The sequence below is a fragment of the Mobula birostris genome, chromosome 16 (genome assembly GCF_030028105.1).
Source record: "Mobula birostris isolate sMobBir1 chromosome 16, sMobBir1.hap1, whole genome shotgun sequence".
In the NCBI taxonomy this organism is placed as follows: domain Eukaryota; kingdom Metazoa; phylum Chordata; class Chondrichthyes; order Myliobatiformes; family Myliobatidae; genus Mobula; species Mobula birostris.
Genome location: NC_092385.1, coordinates 67,734,268 through 67,756,807, shown reverse-complemented (window position 1 = coordinate 67,756,807; position 22,540 = coordinate 67,734,268). Strand labels below are relative to the sequence as shown.

Here is a 22,540-nt window from a genome sequence, read left to right as displayed (position 1 = left end):
CTTGTGATGTCCTTCAGGTGAGACAACACTAGTCTATCAAAGGACATCATGACCACAGATGTCAAGGCAACAGGCCTGTAGTCATTTAGTCCCTTGATAGTGGGTTTCTTAGGGACTGGAATGATAATAGAGCGCTTGAAACAATGAGAGACTTCACACAGCTCTAGTGATCTATTGAAGATCCATGTGTAGATGGGGGCCAGCTGATCAGCACAGGTCTTCAGGCAGGAGGGCGACACACCGTCTGGGCCTGGTGCTTTCCTGGTCTTCTGCCTCCGGAACAGCTGACTCACCTCCCTCTCACAGATCCTGAGTGCAGGTACAAGAGGGTTGAAGTGAAGCGGGGTAGGGGGAGCAGTTTTTGTAATGTGGGGTGAGAAAGCAGATACTGAGATGTCGGGTGATGGATGATGGGGGTTTCAGGTTAATACAAATCATTTATCCTAAAAACATTTGCAATTTTTAGGTTTCTCTAGTGCTAGTTCTGAGGTTGCTCCAGTAGTTCTACTTGCCATTAGCCAGCTGTGAAAGAGTTTCTGAAGTAGTTGGAACTCTGCAGAAGAGAAAGTACGTTTAGGATATATTTTTTTCAATTCAGCACATCATCCTTACACTGCAGACCTGAGGAAATCAGGAAAAGGAGTTATTTAACCCTCCACACTACTCTGTTCAGATGACAATTCTCTCCGGACTTCCGTTCAAACTGATTAGCTGATCCTCAACTATGGGAACAATCATTTTGTTTACTACTTACTTTTCTGGAGTGAGAAATTAAATAATATTTTAAAAATCTATGATTACAGCTCAATCCCTTTAAATTACCACAGTTTCCTTCTGTAGATGCTTACAAACCCATTAGTTTGTTATTTTTAATGTTCTTCAGTGTCTAGCCAGAGTGAATAACTACATTCACCTCAACATTGAACTGATTCCACAACCTATGCACTTACTATCAAGGACTTTACAACTCATATTCTCAGTATCATTTATTTATTTATTCATTTATTTTTATGCTTGCACAGATTGTATTCTTTTACACATTGGTTGTTGTCTGTTTTTGAGTGTGGGTTTTCACTGATTCTACTGTCTTTCTTTGTGCCTCTGTGAATGTCCGTAAGACTATAAGATATAGGAGCAGAAGTAGGCCATTTGGCCCATCGAGTCTGCTCTGTCATTTAATCATGGGCTGATCCAATTCTTCCAGTCATCCCCACTCCCCTGCTTTCACCCCATATCCTTTGATGCCCAGGCTAATCAAGAACCTATCTATCTCTGCCTTAAATACACCCAATGACATGGCCTCCACAGCCGCTTATGGCAACAAATTCCACAGATTTAACACCTTATGACTAAAGTAATTTCTCCGCATCTCGGTCTTAAAAGGACGTCCTTCAATCCTGAAGCGTGCCCTCTTATACTGGAATCCCCTACCATGGGAAATAACTTTGCCATATCTAATCTGTTCAGGCCTTTTAACATTTGGAATGTTTCTATGAGATTCCCTCTCACTCTCCTGAACTCCAGGGAATACAGCCCAAGAGCTGCCAGATGTTCCTCATACGGTAACCCTTTCATTCCTGGAATCATTCTCGTGAATCTTCTCTGAACCCTCTCTAATGTCAGTATATCCTTTCTAAAGTAAGGAACCCAAAACTGCACACAATACTCTGCAAGTGTGATCTCACAAGTGCCTTATAGAGCCTCAACATCACCTCCCTGCTGTTATATTCTATACCTCTAGAAATGAATGCCAACATTGCATTCACCTTCTTCACAACTGACTCAACCTGGAGGTTAACCTTTAGGGTATTCAGCACAAGGATTCCCAAGTCCCTTTACATCTCTGCATTTTGAATTCTCTCCCCATCTAAATAATAGTCTGCCCATTTATTTATTCCACCAAAGTGCATGACCATACACTTTCCAACATTGTATTTCATTTGCCACTTCTTTGCCCATTCCCCTAAACTATCTAAGTCTCTCTGCAGGCTCTCTGTTTCCTCAACACTACCCGCTCCTCCATGTATCTTTGTATCATCGGCAAATTTAGCCACAGATCCATCAATGCCGTAGTCCAAATCATTGACATACATCATAAAAAGCAGCAGTCCCAACACCGACCCCTGTGGAATTCCACTGGTAACCAGCAGCCAGACAGAATAGGATCCCTTTATTCCCACTGTCTGTTTTCTGCCGACCAGCCACTGCTCCACCCATGCTAGTAACTTCCCTGTAATTCCACGGGCTCTTATCTTGCTAAGCAGCCTCATGTGCGGCACCTTGTCAAAGGCCTTCTGAAAATCCAAGTACACCACGTCTACTACATCTCCTTTGTCTACTCTGCTTGTAATTTCCTCAAAGAGTTGCAGTAGGTTTGTCAGGCAGGATTTTCCTATCTTGTCATGTGCCTCCAGGTACTCCGTATTCTCATCCCTAAGAATCGATTCCAACAACTTCCCAACCACTGATGTCAGGCTAACGAGTCTGTAATTTCCTTTCTGCTGCCTCCCACCCTTCTTAAATAATGGAGTAATGTTTGCAATTTTCCTGTCATCTGATACAATCCCAGAATCTATTGATTCTTGAAAGGTCATCGTTAATGCCTCCGCAATCTCTCCAGCTACTTCCTTCAGAACCCGAGGGTGCATTCCATCAGGTCCAGGAGATTTATCCACCCTCAGACCATTAAGCTTCCTTCTCAATCATAATTTTCACTTCACAACCTTCACTTCCCTGACACCAATGAATGTCCGGTATACCACAGACGTGTTCCACTGTGAAGGCTGATGCAAAATATGCATTCAATTCCTCTGCCATCCTGCATCTCTCATTACAATGTCTACAGTGTCATGCAACACACATCAAAGTTGCTGGTGAACGCAGCAGGCCAGGCAGCATCTGTAGGAGGAGGTGCAGTCGACGTTTCAGGCCGAGACCCTTCGTCAGGACTAACTGAAGGAAGAGTGAGTAAGGGATTTGAAAGTTGGAGGGGGAGGGGGAGATCCAAAATGATAGGAGAAGACAGGAGGGGGAGGGATAGAGCCAAGAGCTGGACAGGTGATAGGCAAAAGGGGATACGAGAGGATCATGGGACAGGAGGTCTGGGAAGAAAGACAAGGGGGGGGGGACCCAGAGGATGGGCACGAGGTATATTCAGAGGGACAGAGGGAGAAAAAGGAGAGTGAGAGAAAGAATGTGTGCATAAAAATGAGTAGCAGATGGGGTACGAGGGGGAGGTGGGGCCTAGGCGGAAGTTAGAGAAGTCGACGTTCATGCCATCAGGTTGGAGGCTACCCAGACGGAATATAAGGTGTTGTTCCTCCAACCCGAGTGTGGCTTCATCTTTACAGTAGAGGAGGCCGTGGATGGACATGTCAGAATGGGAATGGGATGTGGAATTAAAATGTGTGGCCACTGGGAGATCCTGCTTTCTCTGGCGGACAGAGCGTAGATGTTCAGCAAAGCGGTCTCCCAGTCTGCGTCGGGTCTCGCCAATATATGAAAGGCCACATCGGGAGCACCGGACGCAGTATATCACCCCAGTCGACTCACAGGTGAAGTGTTGCCTCACCTGGAAGGACTGTTTGGGGCCCTGAATGGTGGTAAGGGAGGAAGTGTAAGGGCATGTGTAGCACTTGTTCCGCTTACACGGATAAGTGCCAGGAGGGAGATCAGTGGGGAGGGATGGGGGGGACGAATGGACAAGGGAGTTGTGTAGGGAGCGATCCCTGCGGAATGCACCATTCAGGGCCCCAAACAGTCCTTCCAGGTGAGGCAACGCTTCACCTGTGAGTCGACTGGGGTGATATACTGCATCCGGTGCTCCCGATGTGGCCTTCTATATATTGGCGAGACCCGACGCAGACTGGGAGACCGCTTTGCTGAACATCTACGCTCTGTCCGCCAGAGAAAGCAGGATCTCCCAGTGGCCACACATTTTAATTCCACATCCCATTCCCATTCTGACATGTCCATCCACGGCCTCCTCTACTGTAAAGATGAAGCCACACTCAGGTTGGAGGAACAACACCTTATATTCCGTCTGGGTAGCCTCCAACCTGATGGCATGAACATCGACTTCTCTAACTTCCGCTAGTGCCCCACCTCCCCCTCGTACCCCATCTGTTACTTATTTTTATGCACACATTCTTCCTCTCACTCTCCTTTTTCTCCCTCTGTCCCTCTGAACATACCTCTTGCCCATCCTCTGGGTCCCCCCCCCCGTCTTTCTTCCCAGACCTCCTGTCCCATGATCCTCTCGTATCCCCTTTTGCCTATCACCTGTCCAGCTCTTGGCTCTATCCCTCCCCCTCCTGTCTTCTCCCATCATTTTGGATCTCCCCCTCCCCCTCCTACTTTCAAATCCCTTACTCACTCTTCCTTCAGTTAGTCCTGACGAAGGGTCTCGGCCTGAAACATCGACTGCACCTCTTCCTACAGATGCTGCCTGGCCTGCTGCGTTCACCAGCAACTTTGATGTGTGTTGCTTGAATTACCAGCATCTGCAGAATTCCTGTTGTCTACAGTGTCATTTTCTCTTGGTCCTATATCGACTTTCGACTCTCTTTTACCCTTTATATACTTAAAAAAAACTTTTAGTATCTTTTTTGATATTAGTTGCCAGCTTCCTCTCATAATTCATCTTTTCCTTCGGAATGACCTTCAGTTTTCTTCTGCAAGTTTTTAAAAGCTTCCCAATCCTCTATCTTCCCACGAGCTCTGACTTCCTTGTATGCCCTCTCTTTTGCTTTTACTTTGGCTCTGACTTCACTTGTCAGCCATGGTAGTGACCTTTTTCCCTTTGAAAATGTCTTCTTATTTGGAATATATCTGTCTTGCACTTCCCTCTTTTTTCTCAGAAAATCCAGCTGTTGCTGCTCTGCTGTCCTTCCTGCAAATGTCCCTTTCTGGTCAACTTCAGCCAGTTCCCCCCGCATGCCATTGTAATGTCCACAAGAAATAGAATCTCTGGTTAGATATAGACATACTTTGTTAATAAATTTACTTTGAACTTTGAAATTGTGTGAATTTTATGCTTTGCTTATCTTGTGCTGGAGACTATTTACATTCTTTCCCAAACAATTTTAAAAACTTGTTTCCTTAGGAGGGGGATCTGCTTTATTACCAGCACCAATCCCCCCTGTCACTTTGAAAGAGAAACAGTACCTGACAAAACAACTTGCCTCTAAAGGTGCAACTATTCAGGAACTCAACACCGTTCGCAAGTCCCTCTCTCTGCTGAAAGGTGGAGGTTTGGCAAGAGCTGCATACCCTGCACAGGTACGTATCCTTTACATGTGTTTCAGATTGTAAGTTTATTGATTATTAAGCTTTGAATGAGTTTCTGACCAATAACACTGCTCACTCACAACATACAATATTCTCTCTGATGCTAGGAGGCAAAGGAAAATAATCTGTGTACAGTTTGATTAAACTCCCCACTTCTGTCAAGGAATGTCCCCGAGACTGCAAAATTAGCAGCTAATTACCTTACTCTTTTAAGCATAAACACAAAACTTAAAAGTATTGACTAGATTCTAGCCATCTAAGAGCAGTATGGTTCTTATAGACTTATACTCATCATTCCTCATTATATCAGTTACTCGTGGCTTATTCTTCTGTCTCTGGAAACATGCTCACTGGGAAAGCAGTCACATTTTCTGTACAAGACATTTTCAATCAATCTGTTCGAAAGCTAGGACAAACTCTAGGTATTTAATCAGAATTTTTGCCTCCAGTTAGAAGTGCCCACTTCTGTCACCATTTCAAAAGAACTATCCAATCATCATTTCAAAAACATTTTCCATGTTATCTCCATGTCATTATTTGTTGAGGAGGGCAGCCTGTCGGAATTGGGTGTGGAGTTGTACTTATATTTAATAAGATATAGAAGCAGAATTAGGCCATATGACCCATTGATTCTGTTCAACCATTCTATTATGGCTGATTTATTATTGCTTTCAACCCCATTCTTCTGCCTTCTTCCCAAAACTTTTGACATCCTTGCCAATCAAGAATCTATCAACCTTCACTTTAAATATACCTAATGACCTGGCCTCCACAGCTGTCTGTGGCAGTGAATTCCATAGATTCACCACCCTCTGGCAAAAGAAATCTTCCTCATCTATGTTCTAAAGGGATATCTTTGTGTTCTGAGACTGTTCTTTGGTCCTAGACTCTTCCACTACAGGAAACATCCTCTCCACGTTCACTCTATCTAGGCCTTTCAATATTTGATAGGTATCAATGAGTTCCCCCTCCCCATTCCCCAAAACTCCAGCGAGTCCAGGCCCAGAGCCATCAATCACTCCTAACGTTCTTATCCTAGTTTGTAATTTTTATTTGTGTGTGTGTGTGTGTGTGTGTGTGTGTGTATACCACAACTGATTTTTGGTTGTTCTCTCAGCTCCTGTTTGTGTTTGTTTTCCACTCTTATAACAATTAATCGTAGGCGACAAGTTTTGTACTTCATTCTCGACTTCTGAAGAACCTTTAAACTGCAAAAGTATAAGAATCCAACAATCCTAAGTCATACAGTCCATAATTAAGAGCCCCAGAATTACATGCAGTATTAGCACCTTAACCAGAACTTGGATTTCCTCCATTGCTTCCAAAGACCAAAATCAAAACGTCAGGGAAGATATAACAGTCTTATGATAGCTATATGTCATTTTATAAAATCTAACTAAGTTGCCTCTTATTTTCTCCAACTTCATTTCCTAATTCATTGAAGTTGCGAGGAGCAGTAAATCCCTATTTTACTGTGCAGCGGTTATTGTAGTCACTTTACAGACAGAGGCAGTTCAATTCCCAGCACTGTTTGTAAGCGGTTTGTATGTTCTACCCTGTGACTTTATCAGTTTCCTCCAGGTGCTCTGGTTTTGTCCCACAATCCAGAAGTTGTACTGTTAGGATAAGTGCATTTGTGGGCATGCTACATTGGCCCCAGAACTTACGAACTTGTGAGCCACTCAGCACAATGCTCATTGATTTGATTTGACACACATGACACATTTCACTGTATATTTTGATGTACATGTGTCAAATAAAACTAATCATTTTAATCTTTAATCCTTAAGCACAAGTCATCAACTAAAGATACCAGTTGTTCAGATATCACCCTGAATTTGAGCAGAATATTTAATGTAACTGAACACTTTGTAGTTATACCACTGGACAGCCACTCCAACACAACTTAGTTTTGTATGCTGCTTTATATTCTAATATTAGATGTGCCCCTTTCTGGTCCAATCATTTCAGTTTATAGACACCATTTCATACTGGAATTGGTACAAGGATGATTGTAAATACTTGGAAGTCATAGAGTTATACAATACCACAGCACAAATACAGGCCCTTCAGCCCATCTTGTCTGTGCTAAACTGTTAACCTGCCCAGTCCCATCTACCTGCAGCCCTCCATTCCCCTCGTATCCACGTACCTATCCAAATTTTTCTTAAATGGTGAAATTGAATCCGCATCCAGTACTTGCACCGGCGGCTTGTTCCACACTCTCACCACACTCTGAGTGAAGAAGTTCTCCCTCAGGATCTTCTTAAACTTTTTATGTTTCACCCTTGACCTACTCTCTAGTTCTAGTCTCACCCAACTTCAGTGGAAAAAGCCTGCTTGCATTTTCCCTACGTATACCGCTCATAATTTAGTATACCTCTATCAAATCTCCCCTCATTCTCCTACGCTCTTACTTGTTGCAATTTCACACTCAGTTCTTCTTTTTTGTTGTAATTTATTTTTTATTGAAGTTCATCATCAAACAAACATTTCCATAAGATGTATTTCAGATACTGTACATATATATTACGTTTGTATACAATCATATTTGTCACAAATCTCCACATAATATTTATCTGAGGTATACACTTATAGAAAGGAGAGGAAAGAAAGAACAATTGAAAGAAGAAAACTATGCACAAAGTAGGGAGTGATTTTTTTTTACAACAGTCATTGACTTGTGAGAATAAAATCAGGCCTATGAGATTTTATATAGTTAAACCATTTTTCCCAGTATGAATCAAATTGTTCCAACTTATGATTAACAGATGCTGTTATTTTCTCCATTTTGTAAATGTCCATTGTAATTTCCATACATGCATTTAAAGTTGGTCTCTCCTGTGATAACCATTTCCTGGTAAGGATCTTTTTATCAGCCACCAGCAGTATGTTCATTAAATATTTATCTCTTTTCAACCATTCTTGAGGTATATACCCAAATACATCGTCTTACTCTGTAAGGGTATTTCACATTTAAAGATGTCTTGTAGGGAATTATGTATCCCACTCCAATAGTCTTTGATAATGGGGCATTCCGAGAAAATATGATCATTTTGATTTCCACAATTTCTCCAACAAACAGGGAGGTTACTATCATAATGGGATTTCTGAGAGGACATAATAAAATATCTTATCAAGTTTTTCCACCCGAACTCCCTCCGTTTCTGTGAACTGGTACACTTCCATTGATACCTCCATTCTTCCTCTGATATTATTATCCCTCCTTCCTTCTCCCATTTTGTTTTAATGTATGAAGTCGAATGTGTCTTAAGATTTGACAAACCCTTATACATGCTTGAAATACACAGTACTACTGTTGTCTGAATTATATGCTTTTCTAAATAGCTCTATCAGACATGTACTTGCCTTGGTTACATTCTTAACCATTCTGTTAACATACTGTCGCATCTGTACATACCGGTAAAAGTCTTGTTTTCCAAGTAAGTGTTTCTCTTTGAGCATTTCAAAACTGAACAGTGTTCCTTCTTTCATTATATTGCAAGTAGCTGTTATTCCTTTAGCTGTCCAGTCCTTAAATGTAGCATCCAGTTTATTCGGCATAAAATCCAAGTCATATGCACACCATTTAAGAATTACAATGTCTCTCTCTAGTTTATATTCTTTTATAACAGTTTTCCATATTTTAAGAGTCCATTTCACCCATGGGTTATCAGTAGTATTTATGTAACTTTGGAGGTTATTATCAACCAAAATTGCCTGTATGGGGATAGAAATTATCCTCTCCTCAATGTTTTTCCATTGAGCGTCATATGATGGGTTGCACCAGCATATCACAGCTCTCAACTGTGCTGCAAAATAATAATCTCTAAGAGAAGGTAGGTTCCATCCCCCCTTTTCCTTGGCTAATTGCAAAGTTTTGAGATGAACCCTCAGCCTTTTACCTTGCCATATATATCTTGATAACATCTTGTTCCATTCATTGAATTGATTTTGGTTAATCTCTATTGGTAGGGTCTGAAAGAGATTTAGTAGTCTGAACAGTATATTCATCTTAATAGATTCAGTCCTTGAACTGAGACCAAGAAAAGGAATTAGGTTCCATCTTGTTATATCTTCCTTAATTTTTTTATATATAGGCTGATAATTGCATTCAGATAATTTTGCCAAATCTTTTGGCATAATGATGCCCAAGTATTTGACAGACTCTATTTGCCATGCCCAAGATATCTACTTCCAATTTCAGTTTCTCTTGGTGGGCTATAGTTATATGAAAATAGTTGGGTTTTATCTATGTTGATCTTATATCCTGATAATTGGCCATATTGTTCAAAGGATTGCATCAATTTAGGTAAAGAGTATGTTGGTTGCCCTAGATAGATCAAAATGTCATCCATGGGGAGGACTTCCGGGTCATCAAGGGAATGGCGGCGTAAGGAAAAGGTCTCTCAGCCAAAAAGAAGGTAAACTGCCCCAAAATCGAATTTAGATGAATACTTAATATTGTATAACTATATTAATAAAGGGGCAAGGATGATGTCTAAGAACAAGATTAAAAAGTCCGCTCCGAAGGCTGATAAACATAAAGAGACGCAGCAAGGCAACGGGCCTAGCTCCACAACGGCAAGCCAGGATGGAGATAATGAGCAGGAATCGGTGACTCTGTCTTTGATTCTCGGAGAGATTCGCGAGTTCCGACAAGATAACAACAAACAGCTGGAGGATATTAAAGGAGAAGTAGTAAAAACTAACTCGAGGATAGATGAAGCCGAAGCAAGGATTGTTGGAATTGAAGAGAAGCTACAAAACGCAGAGGAAGTGATAGCAGAAATGCTAAAGGTGCAAGAGCAGCTCCAGTGGAAGCTAATAGACCAAGAAGGCCGCTCAAGACGGGAAAATGTGAGGATCTACGGAGTTCCCGAAGGAACTGAAGGTAAACCCGGATTGATGATTCCCTTCGTGGAGAAGCTGCTTAGAGAGAACCTTGATATACCAGCCGCAAAAGACCTACAGATAGAAAGGGCTCACCGCGCGTTGGCACCTCAGCCTCGGGCAGGGGCCCAGCCCAGATCGATTCTGGTCAGATTTCTCAGTTACAGAACGAAGGAAGAGGTGCTTAAACGGGCATGGCAAAAGAAAAGTTTCATGTGGAGCAACTGTAAAATCAGCTTAGACCACGATTATGCACCGGGGATCCTTGCCAGACGGAAGGAATATGCGGAAACATGGAGGGTCCTGAAGGAAAACAACATCAGATTTCAGACCCTGTATCCAGCTTGGCTGAAAGTCTTTTACGACGAAGGGACAAAAACTTACGCTACGGTGGAGGGGGCAACGTTGGACCTGGTGGACCGGGGACTACCTATTAAAGTTATCACCCAACCGGAGTCGCTACTGGAGAGGATTCGGCAGAAGTCGTGGCAGTTAGTGGGGCGAGGACGCTCCACACGAACCAGAGTGTCAAACTACAAGGAAAAGCTGCAAATATTCAGATGCGAATGTACAGAGAATACAGACTAATTAAGAGAAATGACTGAAAAGAGTAAATCGGACTTAAAGGTAAAATGAAAGCTGGTATCTGAAAATAAACTAGACGGAATAACTTGAATGATAGCAATATGGTTGAGACATAAATAGGAGAAAATTCTCTATGATTATTCAAACTGCTGAGGGCCCTCTAACACAGGGTGAAGATAGCGCTTATCCCTGTGAACTGAGGCGGATCGGTGCTCAGGCCTCACTGTGGGAAGTTGGGAAAAATTTTCAAATGTTATACGTTCAAAAATGTCTAGGGTGTAGTTATATATTTTGGTTTACTGTTGAGAAGGGATTGCTTACTGTTTGGTTAGAAAAGGAGAGTTTTTTTTCTACTAGAGAAAAATGCAAATTGAATTGGTAAAAATAATTTCCTATAATGTTAATGGGGTTTTGAATCCAATTAAAAGAAATAAGATTATGTCTAAATTGAAAAAAGAGAGGGCACAAATAGCTTTCCTCCAGGAGACACATATGAGCCAATCTGAACATGGAAAATTAGAAAGAATGGGCTTTAAGCATGTATTTTATTCGTCATATAAATTGAGCCACAAAAGAGGGGTAGCTACTTTAATATCAAGTACTCTTAATTATGAACATATTTCAGAGACTAAAGACAAAGATGGAAGATTTGTGAAAATTACAGGGAGAATAGAAGGTACAGAAATAACATTGCTGAATGTTTATGCCCCTCCAGGTTGTGAATGGTCATTTTATAGACACATTTTTGACCTAATGGTCAGTTCTCAAGGGGTAGTAATTTGTGGAGGGGATTTTAATATTAGATTAAATCCTATATTAGATTCTTCAAGAATAGTTACTCAGAATAAACCTCTGACTCGGAAAATGAATTTATTGATGGAGGAGTTGGGAATTATAGATTTGTGGAGGGAATTACACCCCACTAGTGAAGATTATACACATTATTCTTTCCCTCATTCAGCCTATTCAAGGATAGACTATTTCTTTATCTTTAATACTGATCGACTCAGGATAAAACACTATAATATTGCAACAATTGATCTGTCAGATCATAGCCCAGTCTCTATGTCTCTAATCCTGGAAAGGAAAATGAGGAAAACACTATGGAGGCTAAGCTCACATATACTCAATAACCCGAAAGTAATGGAGAGATTAAGGGGAGAAATCAAAGAATACCTAGACCTTAATGACACGGGAGAAACATCACCAGTGATCTTATGGGATACATTGAAAGCTGTACTGAGAGGGAAAATTATTTCCATTACCACTCACGTGAAAAAAATCAATGCACAAAAATTAGCAGACCTTCAAGGAAAATTAAAAAAACTTCAAGTTGTAGATAGCAACAAAAGTAATTCAAATTTAAAACAGGAAATTAGGAAATTGCAAAGTGAAATTGACGATATTTATACATTGGAAACTCAAAGAAATTTTCTTTACCTGAGACAAAAGAATTATGAAGTAGGAGGTAAACCAACTAGATTATTAGCATATAAATTATGAAAACAACAAGCAGACAATACAATTCATAAAATAAAGAATCCAAAGACAAAGCTGGTGGAGAGTACAACAGGGAAAATTCAAGAGAGTTTTGAAACATATTATCGAGAGCTGTACTCCCAACCCCGGGCCTCCAATTAGCCCAATGTAGACAGTTTATTGAATTCTTTAGATCTACCTGAATTTACAGATTTACAAAATGAAAGTCTATTAGAAGCAGTAACTGCCAAAGAACTGAATGTGGCCATCTCTAGGTTAAAGGCTGGAAAGTCCCCGGGTTCAGATGGGTTTATCTCAGAGTGGTACAAGTCCCTGAAGTCACAGTTAGCTCCATTACGACTTAACACCTTTAATAGAATCTTGCAGAGAAGAGAAATTCCACCTTCCTGGAGAGAAGCGATTATTTCAGTTATTCCTAAAGAGGGTAAAGATAAACTAGAATGTGGCAATTATCAGCCAATTAGTGTTCTTAATTTAGATTACAAACTATTTACATCTATATTAGCGCACAGATTGGAAAAGCTCTTACCTGGCCTAATCCATTTAGACCAGACTGGATTTATTCAACAAAGACAAACACAGGACAACATAAAGAGAACTCTACACATATTAGAACAGGTTAATAAGAACGAGACAGAGACAATGGTAGTAGGATTAGACGCTGACAAAGCTTTTGATTCGGTTAGTTGGGCATTCCTATACAGAGTGTTAGGAAGATTTGACTTTCAAGAAAAGTTTATTAAAGTAATTCAGACTCTATATGACAGCCCTAGAGCTCGAATTAAGATAAATGGGGACCTCTCTGACTCCTTTATTTTAGAGAGAGGCACTAGACAGGGATGCCCAATTTCTCCTCTCCTTTTTGCGCTATATATTGAACCACTTGCCCAACTAATAAGACAGAGCGAAATCGTAAGAGGTATCAAGGTGGCAGGGATTGAACAGAAAGTGGCGTTATTCGCAGATGATGTTTTAGTCTATCTGAGTGAACCAGAAAAATCATTTATAGGATTGTTTACGCTGTTGGATGACTTTGGGAAAATTTCAGGTTATAAAATATATGTAAAGAAAACGCAGGTTATGTCCCTAAATTATACACCATCCAAAAAATTGCAGGATACATATGATCTTAAGTGGGAAGCTAAATCATTAAAATATTTAGGAATAACCCTGCCGAAGGATCTTTCAATGCTGTCACAGGTAAATTATGGGCCATTAATCTTAGAGATAAAAGCAGATATGCATAGATGGAATCTTATCCCCTTTTCAAGTTTAAATTTAAGGATAAATACTATAAAAATGAATATTCTTCCTCGGTTACTGTATCTTTTCCGTACTTTATCTGTGGAGGTGGATGATAATCAATTCAGGGAATGGGACAAATGGATTTCCTGCTTCATTTGGCAAGGAAAGAAACCTAGAATTCGATATAACACCTTACAGTTAGGGAAGGAAGGAGGAGGTATGGTTCTTCCTTGCCTGAGAAATTATTTTTATGCCTCACAGATAACCCCTCTGTTATATTGGTGTAATAGGGAATATAAAGCTAGATGGAAGGAAATAGAATTTGGATTGGTTGACAGTTTTCCTCTACAGGCCTCAATAGCTGACAAAGGATTGATGGCCCAATTGGAAAAATTTAAAAACAGTTGGATAAATCTTACATTAAAAGTATGGCAGAAGGTGGTTAATTCATGTGGAATTAATAACATGTTAAAACTCTTCAGATGGTGTGCATATGATACCGAATTCCTTCCCAACAGAGGAGATAAAAGATTTGAACTATGGATAAAGAAAGGTCTTACAACTCATTTACACATAAAAGAGTATTACAAAGTTTCCAAGTCCTGCAGGACAAACATGGCCTAGAACACAATGACTTTTTTAGGTACCTTCAAGTACGAAATTATGTTAACCAGAGTTGCAGATATACAGACCTATCAACAGTAGAATTAGAATTTTTCAAGATTCTTAATTCGGCTTGCGGTTCAATGCCTAGTAAATCAGTTTCTTGATTATATAATGCACTCTCCCATGCTAAAAATGTAAACACATTGTATATTAAAGAGAAGTGGGAGAAAGAAGCAGGGTTGGTACTTTCAGAAGAGGCTTGGGGGAAAATATGCAGCTTTCAGTGGTCTTCGACTAATTCTTTGACTTGGAGAGAACATTGTTGGAAAAATATTATAAGATACTTCAAGACCCCATATCAGGAAAAATATAAAGATACAAACGTGACATGTTGGAGAAGATGCGGCTCCAAGGAGGCAAATCATTTCCATATTTTCTGGGATTGTCCTAAATTAAGTCTATATTGGGAAGGTATTCATAGAACATTAGTTAAGGTACTTAGGACCCAGATACCTCTGAACTTTGAGACGCTCTATTTGGGGCATGTATTGTTTCTTGAACAGAAGGAAGATATAAAGTTGCTGCAGGCCCTTTTAGCGGCAAGTAAGAAATCAATCACTAGAAAGTGGCTAAATCCAAAACCACCTACATTAGAGAATCGGCACGAAATTATCTTGGAAATATTTAAAATGGAAAAGTTGACTTACTCCCTGAGAATTCAGAAAGAAAAATTTTATCAAATCTGGAATAAATAGATTGAATATATAACCCCAATGCAAACAGACTTTAGATGACTCTGCTAATGATTTATACTGCTCTTCTCATCAACACAGTAATATTGCTAACGTAAGCATCCCTAGTCTAAATGTTTACTGTTTTTGGTTTTTTTTGGAAAATAGTGAATTAATATAAGTAAAGGAAAAGATTTGGGTAAGGGATAAAAAATGATAAAATTAAGTAAATAGGTACATAGGGATTGGATAATTATGTTTGGGGGCAGGAGCAAGTATGAACAAGTTAGGATATAAACACCTTCAATGGTTGTTACATAAGCTTACATACAACATTTTGGACCAGAAGAAATGTTCCAGAAGAGATGTATGGAAACTATTACTAATCCACTATTATTACTATTTTTCTTAACAATTAATACCATTACTTAGCCTAATAGATTAGAATTTCCACTGTACATAATTATCTATTTAAGTGTCTAATTTCTTTTTATATCATCTCAATGTGTACTTAATGTATAAATAATTATAGTTTTATACATATAAAAAAATGGAAAAGGTTATACATGTGAAAAAAGTACATGATACTTGTGAATTCCTTATCCAAATAAAAATAAAAATAAAATTAAAAAAAAACAAAATGTCATCTGTGTAACAGGCCAATTTATGTTCTGTCCCTTTAATAGTAATTTCCCTGATACCTTCATTTTGTCTGATGTGTTGAGCTAATGGTTCCAGATGTAATGTAAGGAGTAACAGTGACCATGCACAGCCCTGTCTCATACCTTTTTCTGGGGTAAAACTATTAGATAAATATCCATTGATTTTAATCCTAGCAGTAGAATTGTCATATAGTGCCTGTAAAGTTTTAATAAGTGTGTCATGTAGACCAAATCTATGTAAAACTCTGTAAAGGAAATTCCAATTAATTGAATCAAACGCCTTTTCAGTGTCCATGCTGATCACTATTGCTTCAATTTCATTTTTTTATGTGATCCAGAATGTGAGGTGTCCTTCATATATTGTCTTGTGTTTGGCATTGCTGTATAAAACCTGTCTGATCATTATGTATCAGTGTGGGTAGAAACTCTTCTAATCGTTTGGCCATGATGGAGGTAAATATTCTATAATCTACATTAAGAACAGATATTGGTCTAAATGGACCCACGTTCCATTTTATCCTTGCCTTCTTTCGGTATAGCTGAGATTATCGCCTCCTTCCAGCTGGGTGGCATTTGCGCCTTTCTTAGAACCCGGTTCAGTGTGGGGAGCAAAACAGGAATTAACTCATTTCCAAACTCCTAATACCACTCTGCCGTATATCCATCTGATCCCGGTGACTTGCTTAATTTAAGCCTATTAATTGCAGTTTTTAGTTCTGCTTCAGTTATGTCAGCAGTCATCGTTCTATTTTGTTCTTTGCTTAAAGTGGGTAACTCTAAAGAATTCAGGAAGGTGTCAATTTGGGTTATGCTTCCCCTGGAACTTTGGAATATAGAGTTTTGTAAAACATTTCAAAAGCTTCTTGAATTCACTTAGCTTGTTTTTTTATCACTTTTGTTCTTGGATCTCTAATTCTATGAATTGTATTTTCTGCTATCTTTTTTTTTCAGTTTCCACGCCAATATTTTCATTGATTTAGATCCACTTTCATAGAGTCTCTGTTTCAGAAACATTAAATTCTTTCTAATTTCTTGTGTAGCCAAACTATTAATTTCATTCCTAATTTTTATAATTTCCTCGTGTATCCTGTGCCAAACACAATTTGTGTTTTTTTTCCTATATGAAGATATCACTATAATTTTCCCTCTTAAGACAGCCTTCAGAGTATTCCATTATCATTGTAAAGAAGCCTCTCCATTATCATTGAATTCTAAGTAAAGACCAATTTCTTTTTTAATTTGTTCCTTAAAATAGGGATCATTGAGTAGTCTTGAATTTAGCTTCCAAATAGTATTCTTTGGTTGTAGGTCAAAATCAACAGATAAATATATAGATGCATGGTCACTTACATCTACTGTCCCAATTCCACAGGTGATTATTTTATCTTTATCTTTTCCAAGTGTTATGAAATAGTCTGTTCTTGTATTTACGGAATGGGGGGCAGAATAGTGAGTGTAATCCCTTCTGTTGGGGGAAAGGTCCCTCCATATATCAATTAGACCAACATCCTCAAAAAGAGTCAACTTTCTTATGTAAGGACTTTGTTTCATAAGTTTTTCTATTGGAAGATTTTAACTTTGGTTGTAATTGTAAATTTAAGTCTCCCCCACATATCAAGAGATCTTCTGTTTCCGTTACCATAATACTAGTAATTTTCCGGAAGAATCTAATATCACTTCCGGGGGGTGCGTATATATTCAATAAAGTAACTGGATTTCCGTCTCTATTCCCCCTTACCGAAATATATCTGCCCTCCTTATCTCCCATTTTGAATACTTTTTCAAAATTTAGCTTGCTTGAGATGAGAATAGCAACTCCTCTTCGATGTCCTGTTTTATATGAGGGAAAAAACAAATTAGTGAAGCCCATTCCCTTTAATTTTCCATGCTCATTATCATTTAAGTGAGTTTCCTGTAAATATACTACATGGTCTTGTTCTTTTTTCATTTTTGATAGAATTTTACTTTGTTTGATTGGATTTAACAGCCCATTGACATTAAAAGAAATGGAATTTCATTTGTGTATTTATTTATTAGTACATTTATTAGTATTTATTTGTTAGTATATCATTGAGATTTGCAGAATATAACTTAATCAATCTACTCCCTGAACAAATAAGAACCAAGAAATGCAAATAATTAAAAAAAGGTAACAAAGTATGATTCCAAGGCTGGGGTCTCTAGATGACCCTGGGTTGAGCTAGAAGAAACGTCTAGCCATGGGGGATAGCCCCACCTACCTGAGTTGAGGGCCCCCACTGCAGTACCTATAAAAGTAAGTAAAAAAATCTATGTCCATTACACAGAAATGATTTCCCAGTGTATTCCTCCCATGTATATGTTCTCTCTCTTCCATAGCAGTGATGCTTTTTTTATCTCCATTCTTCTTCCCTATTCTTGCCCCCCTTATCAATTCAGATATTTTCAAAAGATCTTATATTTGATGGACTAACGGGGCAAAATATGCATTTTTCCAGAGGAGCTATTGATTTAAGCTGCCATTCTGGACGATAATGTCACCAGAACTCCACCCACACTCAGTTCTGTACTTCCATTAAGTGTCCTTAAGGTAACAGATGCACCCAGTGGCCACTTTTATTAGGTACACCTGAACTCTTGCTCATTAGTACAAATATCTAATCAGCTAATCATGTGTCAGCAAATCATGCAGATATGGTAAAAAGGTACAGTTGTTATTCAGATGACACGTCAGAATAGGGAAGAAGTGCGATCTAAGTGACTTTGACTGTGGAATGATGGTTGGTGCTAGATGGGGTGGTTTAAGGATCTCAACTGTTGACCTCCTGGGATTTTGACATACAACAGTCTCTAGAATTTACAGAGAATGGTGTAGGAAAAAAAATACCCAGTGAGCCACAGTTCTGTGGGCAAAAACAGGTGGGTGAGAGTAGAATGGCCAGACTGGTTCAAGCTGACAGGAAGGTGACTGTAAATCAAATAACCATGTGTTACAACAGTGGTGTGAAGAAGAGCATCTTTGAATGCACAACATGTCAAAACTTGCACTTAGTGGCCACTTTATTAGGTACAGGATGTACTGACTGAGTGTAGTTTTGTTTGCTGCTTCATATTCTAATTTCAGATGCATCCCTTTTTTAGTATGATCATTTCACTTAATTGACACCATCTCACACTGGAATCTACACAAGGATGATTTGGAATACTTGTTGCAATTCCACACCCTTGGTTCTGTACTCTCTTACTTGCATTAAGTGTACTTAAAGTAACAGATTATGTAAGAGTTCAACTCTAGTAAGCATCAAACATTCTCAGTAATTGTAATTTCAGTAAAAGGTATGCATGAATAATTGCCCTACATCTAATCTTGATTCAACAGTACATATTGTCAAAAATAATTTCAGCATGTAGTTTTTGGTCAGAGATATTAATCTTTGAGAGAAACTTTGTAATTAATAGTTTACATCAGAGACATTTAAGACACCTTCAGACAGGCATATACGAGTTCGTGGTCTAAGGTAGAAGGAGATGAGTTATACAGCTCTTGTTACATGCACATGCAGTTCAACTCTTTGAGTGATTATGCAGAAAGTTTGAAGTTAATAACTCATCTCCTTGTACCTTAGGCCACAAACTTATCAATCACCCCTTGTACATCAAAAAATGGAAGGCTATGTAGGAGGTAAGGGTTAGATTGGTCTTAGAGTAGGTTAAAAAGTTAGTACAACGATATGGGTCAAAAGGTTTGTACTGTGCTGTAGCATTCTGTTCTATTACACTTTGAATTGAAAAAGTTTCTGACTTGTAATAGAACCTGTTTATCAGATTTGGTTCTGCAATGGATTAAAATAGCCAGGAGTATAAAATATGATTGTCTGTTTGACAGGTGGTGAGCCTAATCCTGTCGGATGTTATTGGCGACAATCTGGAATTCATAGCTAGTGGCCCGACTGTAGCGAACCTGCAAAGTATGGAAGACAGTTTCAAGATTTTGTCAAAATACCATTTATTATCATCCATACCAAAGTCTGTGAAAGAAGTTCTATCTCAGCCTAACACAAGAATGGACGAACAGAAATTACAAGATCTTGCTCATGTTTCTAATTTTATTGTGGGATCAAATACAATTGCCTTAGAGGAAGCAAAATGCAAATCTGAGCACTTGGGTTACAAGAGTTGTATCTTGTCCAGTGGAGTGAATGGAGATGTGAGGACTGTGGCCAGACTGTACAGTCTTATGATCAAATATGTATGCTCAGTTCTGGCAGCTCATAGTTCAGTATGCGTGCAGGCAACTAGAGTGAAAGGTGAGCTGCTGCAGATCATTGAAAACTTGAAGCTTCCTGATTTCCTATTGGACAGCTGTTTGGAGCTCTTAGAAAATGTGCTGAGTTCAGGGAAACCGATATGTCTTTTGGCAGGAGGTGAAACTACAGTTCATCTGCAGGGTAAAGGGAAAGGAGGCCGAAATCAGGAGTTAGCCTTGCATGTAGCCTTGGAACTGTATCAAGCCAAATCAAGCATTCCACAGGATCCCTTAACAGAACATGAGGTTGTTTTCCTTAGTGCTGGAACTGATGGACAAGATGGACCTACTGATGCTGCTGGGGCATTTGCTTACACTCAACTAGTTGAAAAAGCCTCCCATGAAGGGCTTAATGTAGAGGACTTTTTAAATAACAATGATTCGTTTACTTTCTTTACCAAGTTCAATAAAGGAGCCGATCTAATTGTGACAGGCCTGACAAGTACCAATGTAATGGATGTCCAGGCAATTATTATTCACCCAAAGGGAACTTGAGTATTAGCTTTTTCTGCACAGAGGAAACAAATAAAGCAATTGTTAAACATTATGAAGTGTCTTTCTAATAACTTTTACTAATTGATGAACAGCAGAGATAATTTCTATACTGAAACTTGTTGTTGTTCAACTTCTCTCCACACAGCACAGCATGGAACTAGAATAATCTCATTTTACACAACCACTCTGTTCCATTTCTACCCCTGAGCATTGGTAGTAATATTCGCAAAGGGAGTAGGGATTTATATAAGGTTTTGACTTGTTGGACAGTGGCCATGAGCTACTGCAAACCAGATCAGGATTAGGAGAAAATACGAGGCACCTTGAGAGCCATCGTGTATATTCTTAAGAAATAAATACAATCCTACAAATTGACTGCAAGTTGGAGGGCCTTAGTGTCAAGGGTCCAAGATACTTCGCCATTCCCATATCTTGTCTCTTGCCCTGCAACCTTTGATGTTAAGAGATAAGTGTTCAACCAGGTACTTTTTAAATGTGTTGAGGCTTTCTAACAACATGATTCATTGCCTCCCAATACCTTGAACTTCAAACAGTTTTCGTTAAGTGTGGTTGCTGTTAGTAATATAAAATAAAATAAAGTAACTGGGTCCAGAACACACGCACACTTATGATTCAAGTATTCCTCTTACATTACTTGTGCAGAAAAAGAACAGCATGGCCCTTGACACCCACACTGTTCTGAAGTCTGAACTGAAAACTGCTAGTTTTATACAGAATTGGCTTATCAGTTATGGTTATTGATAATTGTAAATTGTACATGTTTGAATTCATTCCTCGCAAGATTAATTGCCGTTCACAATAGAGGTGTTAGTCAATCGAAACTTCAAGGAGATAGCTGATGATGTTTTGAAATTAGTAAAGACAAAAGAGCCTTAGCTGGGTAAGTTTCACATCTTTCTGTAATCTCGTTTGTCTCTGGCACCCCTTATTGTGTAAAGGGAGGCTGTTTTAGGAAGACATATCTGGAAAAGTCGCACTACAGAGGTCTCACTTGCCTGGCTTGAATGCACATTGCCGCAGTCACTCCAGCCTATCTCGTCTGTAGTAAGCAAAGGTGTCTCCAGAGGTCTCACTTGACTATAACTGCTCCAGGCTATCTCTGTCTTTACCGCAACTTTCACACTCCTTCCTCTTTGTCATGTAGAGAACAGCATAAATCTTACTGAAATTCAAAAATGCAGAGTCTCTGAAGCTCCTTGATAGTTTCACCATGGTCAATTGGCTGTTGATATCAGGGATGTATGTACAACATTCCTGGCTAATAATGGCACAAATACCACCTTTGTTAGACAACAGAAAATCTCATGCTAATCAATTTTGAGGGGCCACAGTGTGGGTTGCCAGCATTTTAGCAGTAATGGCCTGGCTTGTCATGTTGGAGCGACCATTGTGTGAGTGGACAGTTTTAGAGTAGTCAGGCTTCAGCTCAACAGTCCTGGGCAAGAACAGGCGCAGGCTAGAACTTGTGAGAAGTTAGAGGCAAATATAGGCAGGAAAATAGTTCAGGCAGTGGAATGCAACTCCTGTGAGATGTGGGGTTTCAGAGTCCCCCAACTGTCTCCCTGATGACTACATCTAAAGGAAGTGTACCAACATCAGCTGACAAGGTCAAGGAAATGGAACTGGATGCATTCAGGATCATCCAGGAAGCTGAAAACTTCATAAATGAGTCTTTTACTGAGGTGGTCACACTCAAATTGCAGGCTTCAGATAGTAGATGGGTGACAACGAAAAGTAAGGAGTAAGCAACACACACAAAGTGCTAATGGAACTCAGCAGGTCACGCAGCAGCAATGGAAAAGAGTATAGTTAACATTTCAGGCCAAGACCTTTCAATACGACTGGGAAAAAATAATGAAGAGTAAGCAGCTGGTGCAGAGTTCCTTTGTAGCCATTCTGCTCAGCAACAAGTATACCCCTTTGGATACTACTGGGGGTTGGGGCTGATGACCTATTAGGGCATAGCAGTAGCAGCAGCCAGGCCAGTGGCACTGTGGCTGGCTCTGAGCTCAGCAGAGAAGGGTAAAGTCAGGCAGAGCGACTACGATAGGAGACTCTATTTAGGGAGACGGACAGCAAATTCTATGGCTGCAAAAGAGACAGTCAGTAGACAGGGCTGTGTTCACGGACTCATCAGAGGATCTGAACAAGTACACTGCGGCTGTCACCAACTCTATAAAAACAGTCATAGGTAAGTGTGTCCCCACAAAACCATTCATAGTCTTCCC

At 39.5% G+C, this 22,540-nt stretch overlaps 1 protein-coding gene across 6 annotated transcripts in view; it reads left to right on the top strand.

The window, feature by feature from the left end:
* The window catches only part of glyctk (glycerate kinase), a 52,006-nt gene extending 31,680 nt beyond the window's left edge, over positions 1–20,326 (top strand). For all 6 annotated transcript variants that reach the window (XM_072280786.1, XM_072280781.1, XM_072280783.1 and 3 more), the window contains 2 exons: positions 5,105–5,280; positions 19,377–20,326. In XM_072280786.1, coding sequence (XP_072136887.1) covers positions 5,105–5,280; positions 19,377–20,291 — 1,091 coding nt within the window. In that variant the 3' untranslated portion in view covers positions 20,292–20,326. The remainder of the gene's footprint in view (positions 1–5,104; positions 5,281–19,376) is intronic.
* The last annotated feature ends 2,214 nt before the right edge of the window (positions 20,327–22,540 follow it).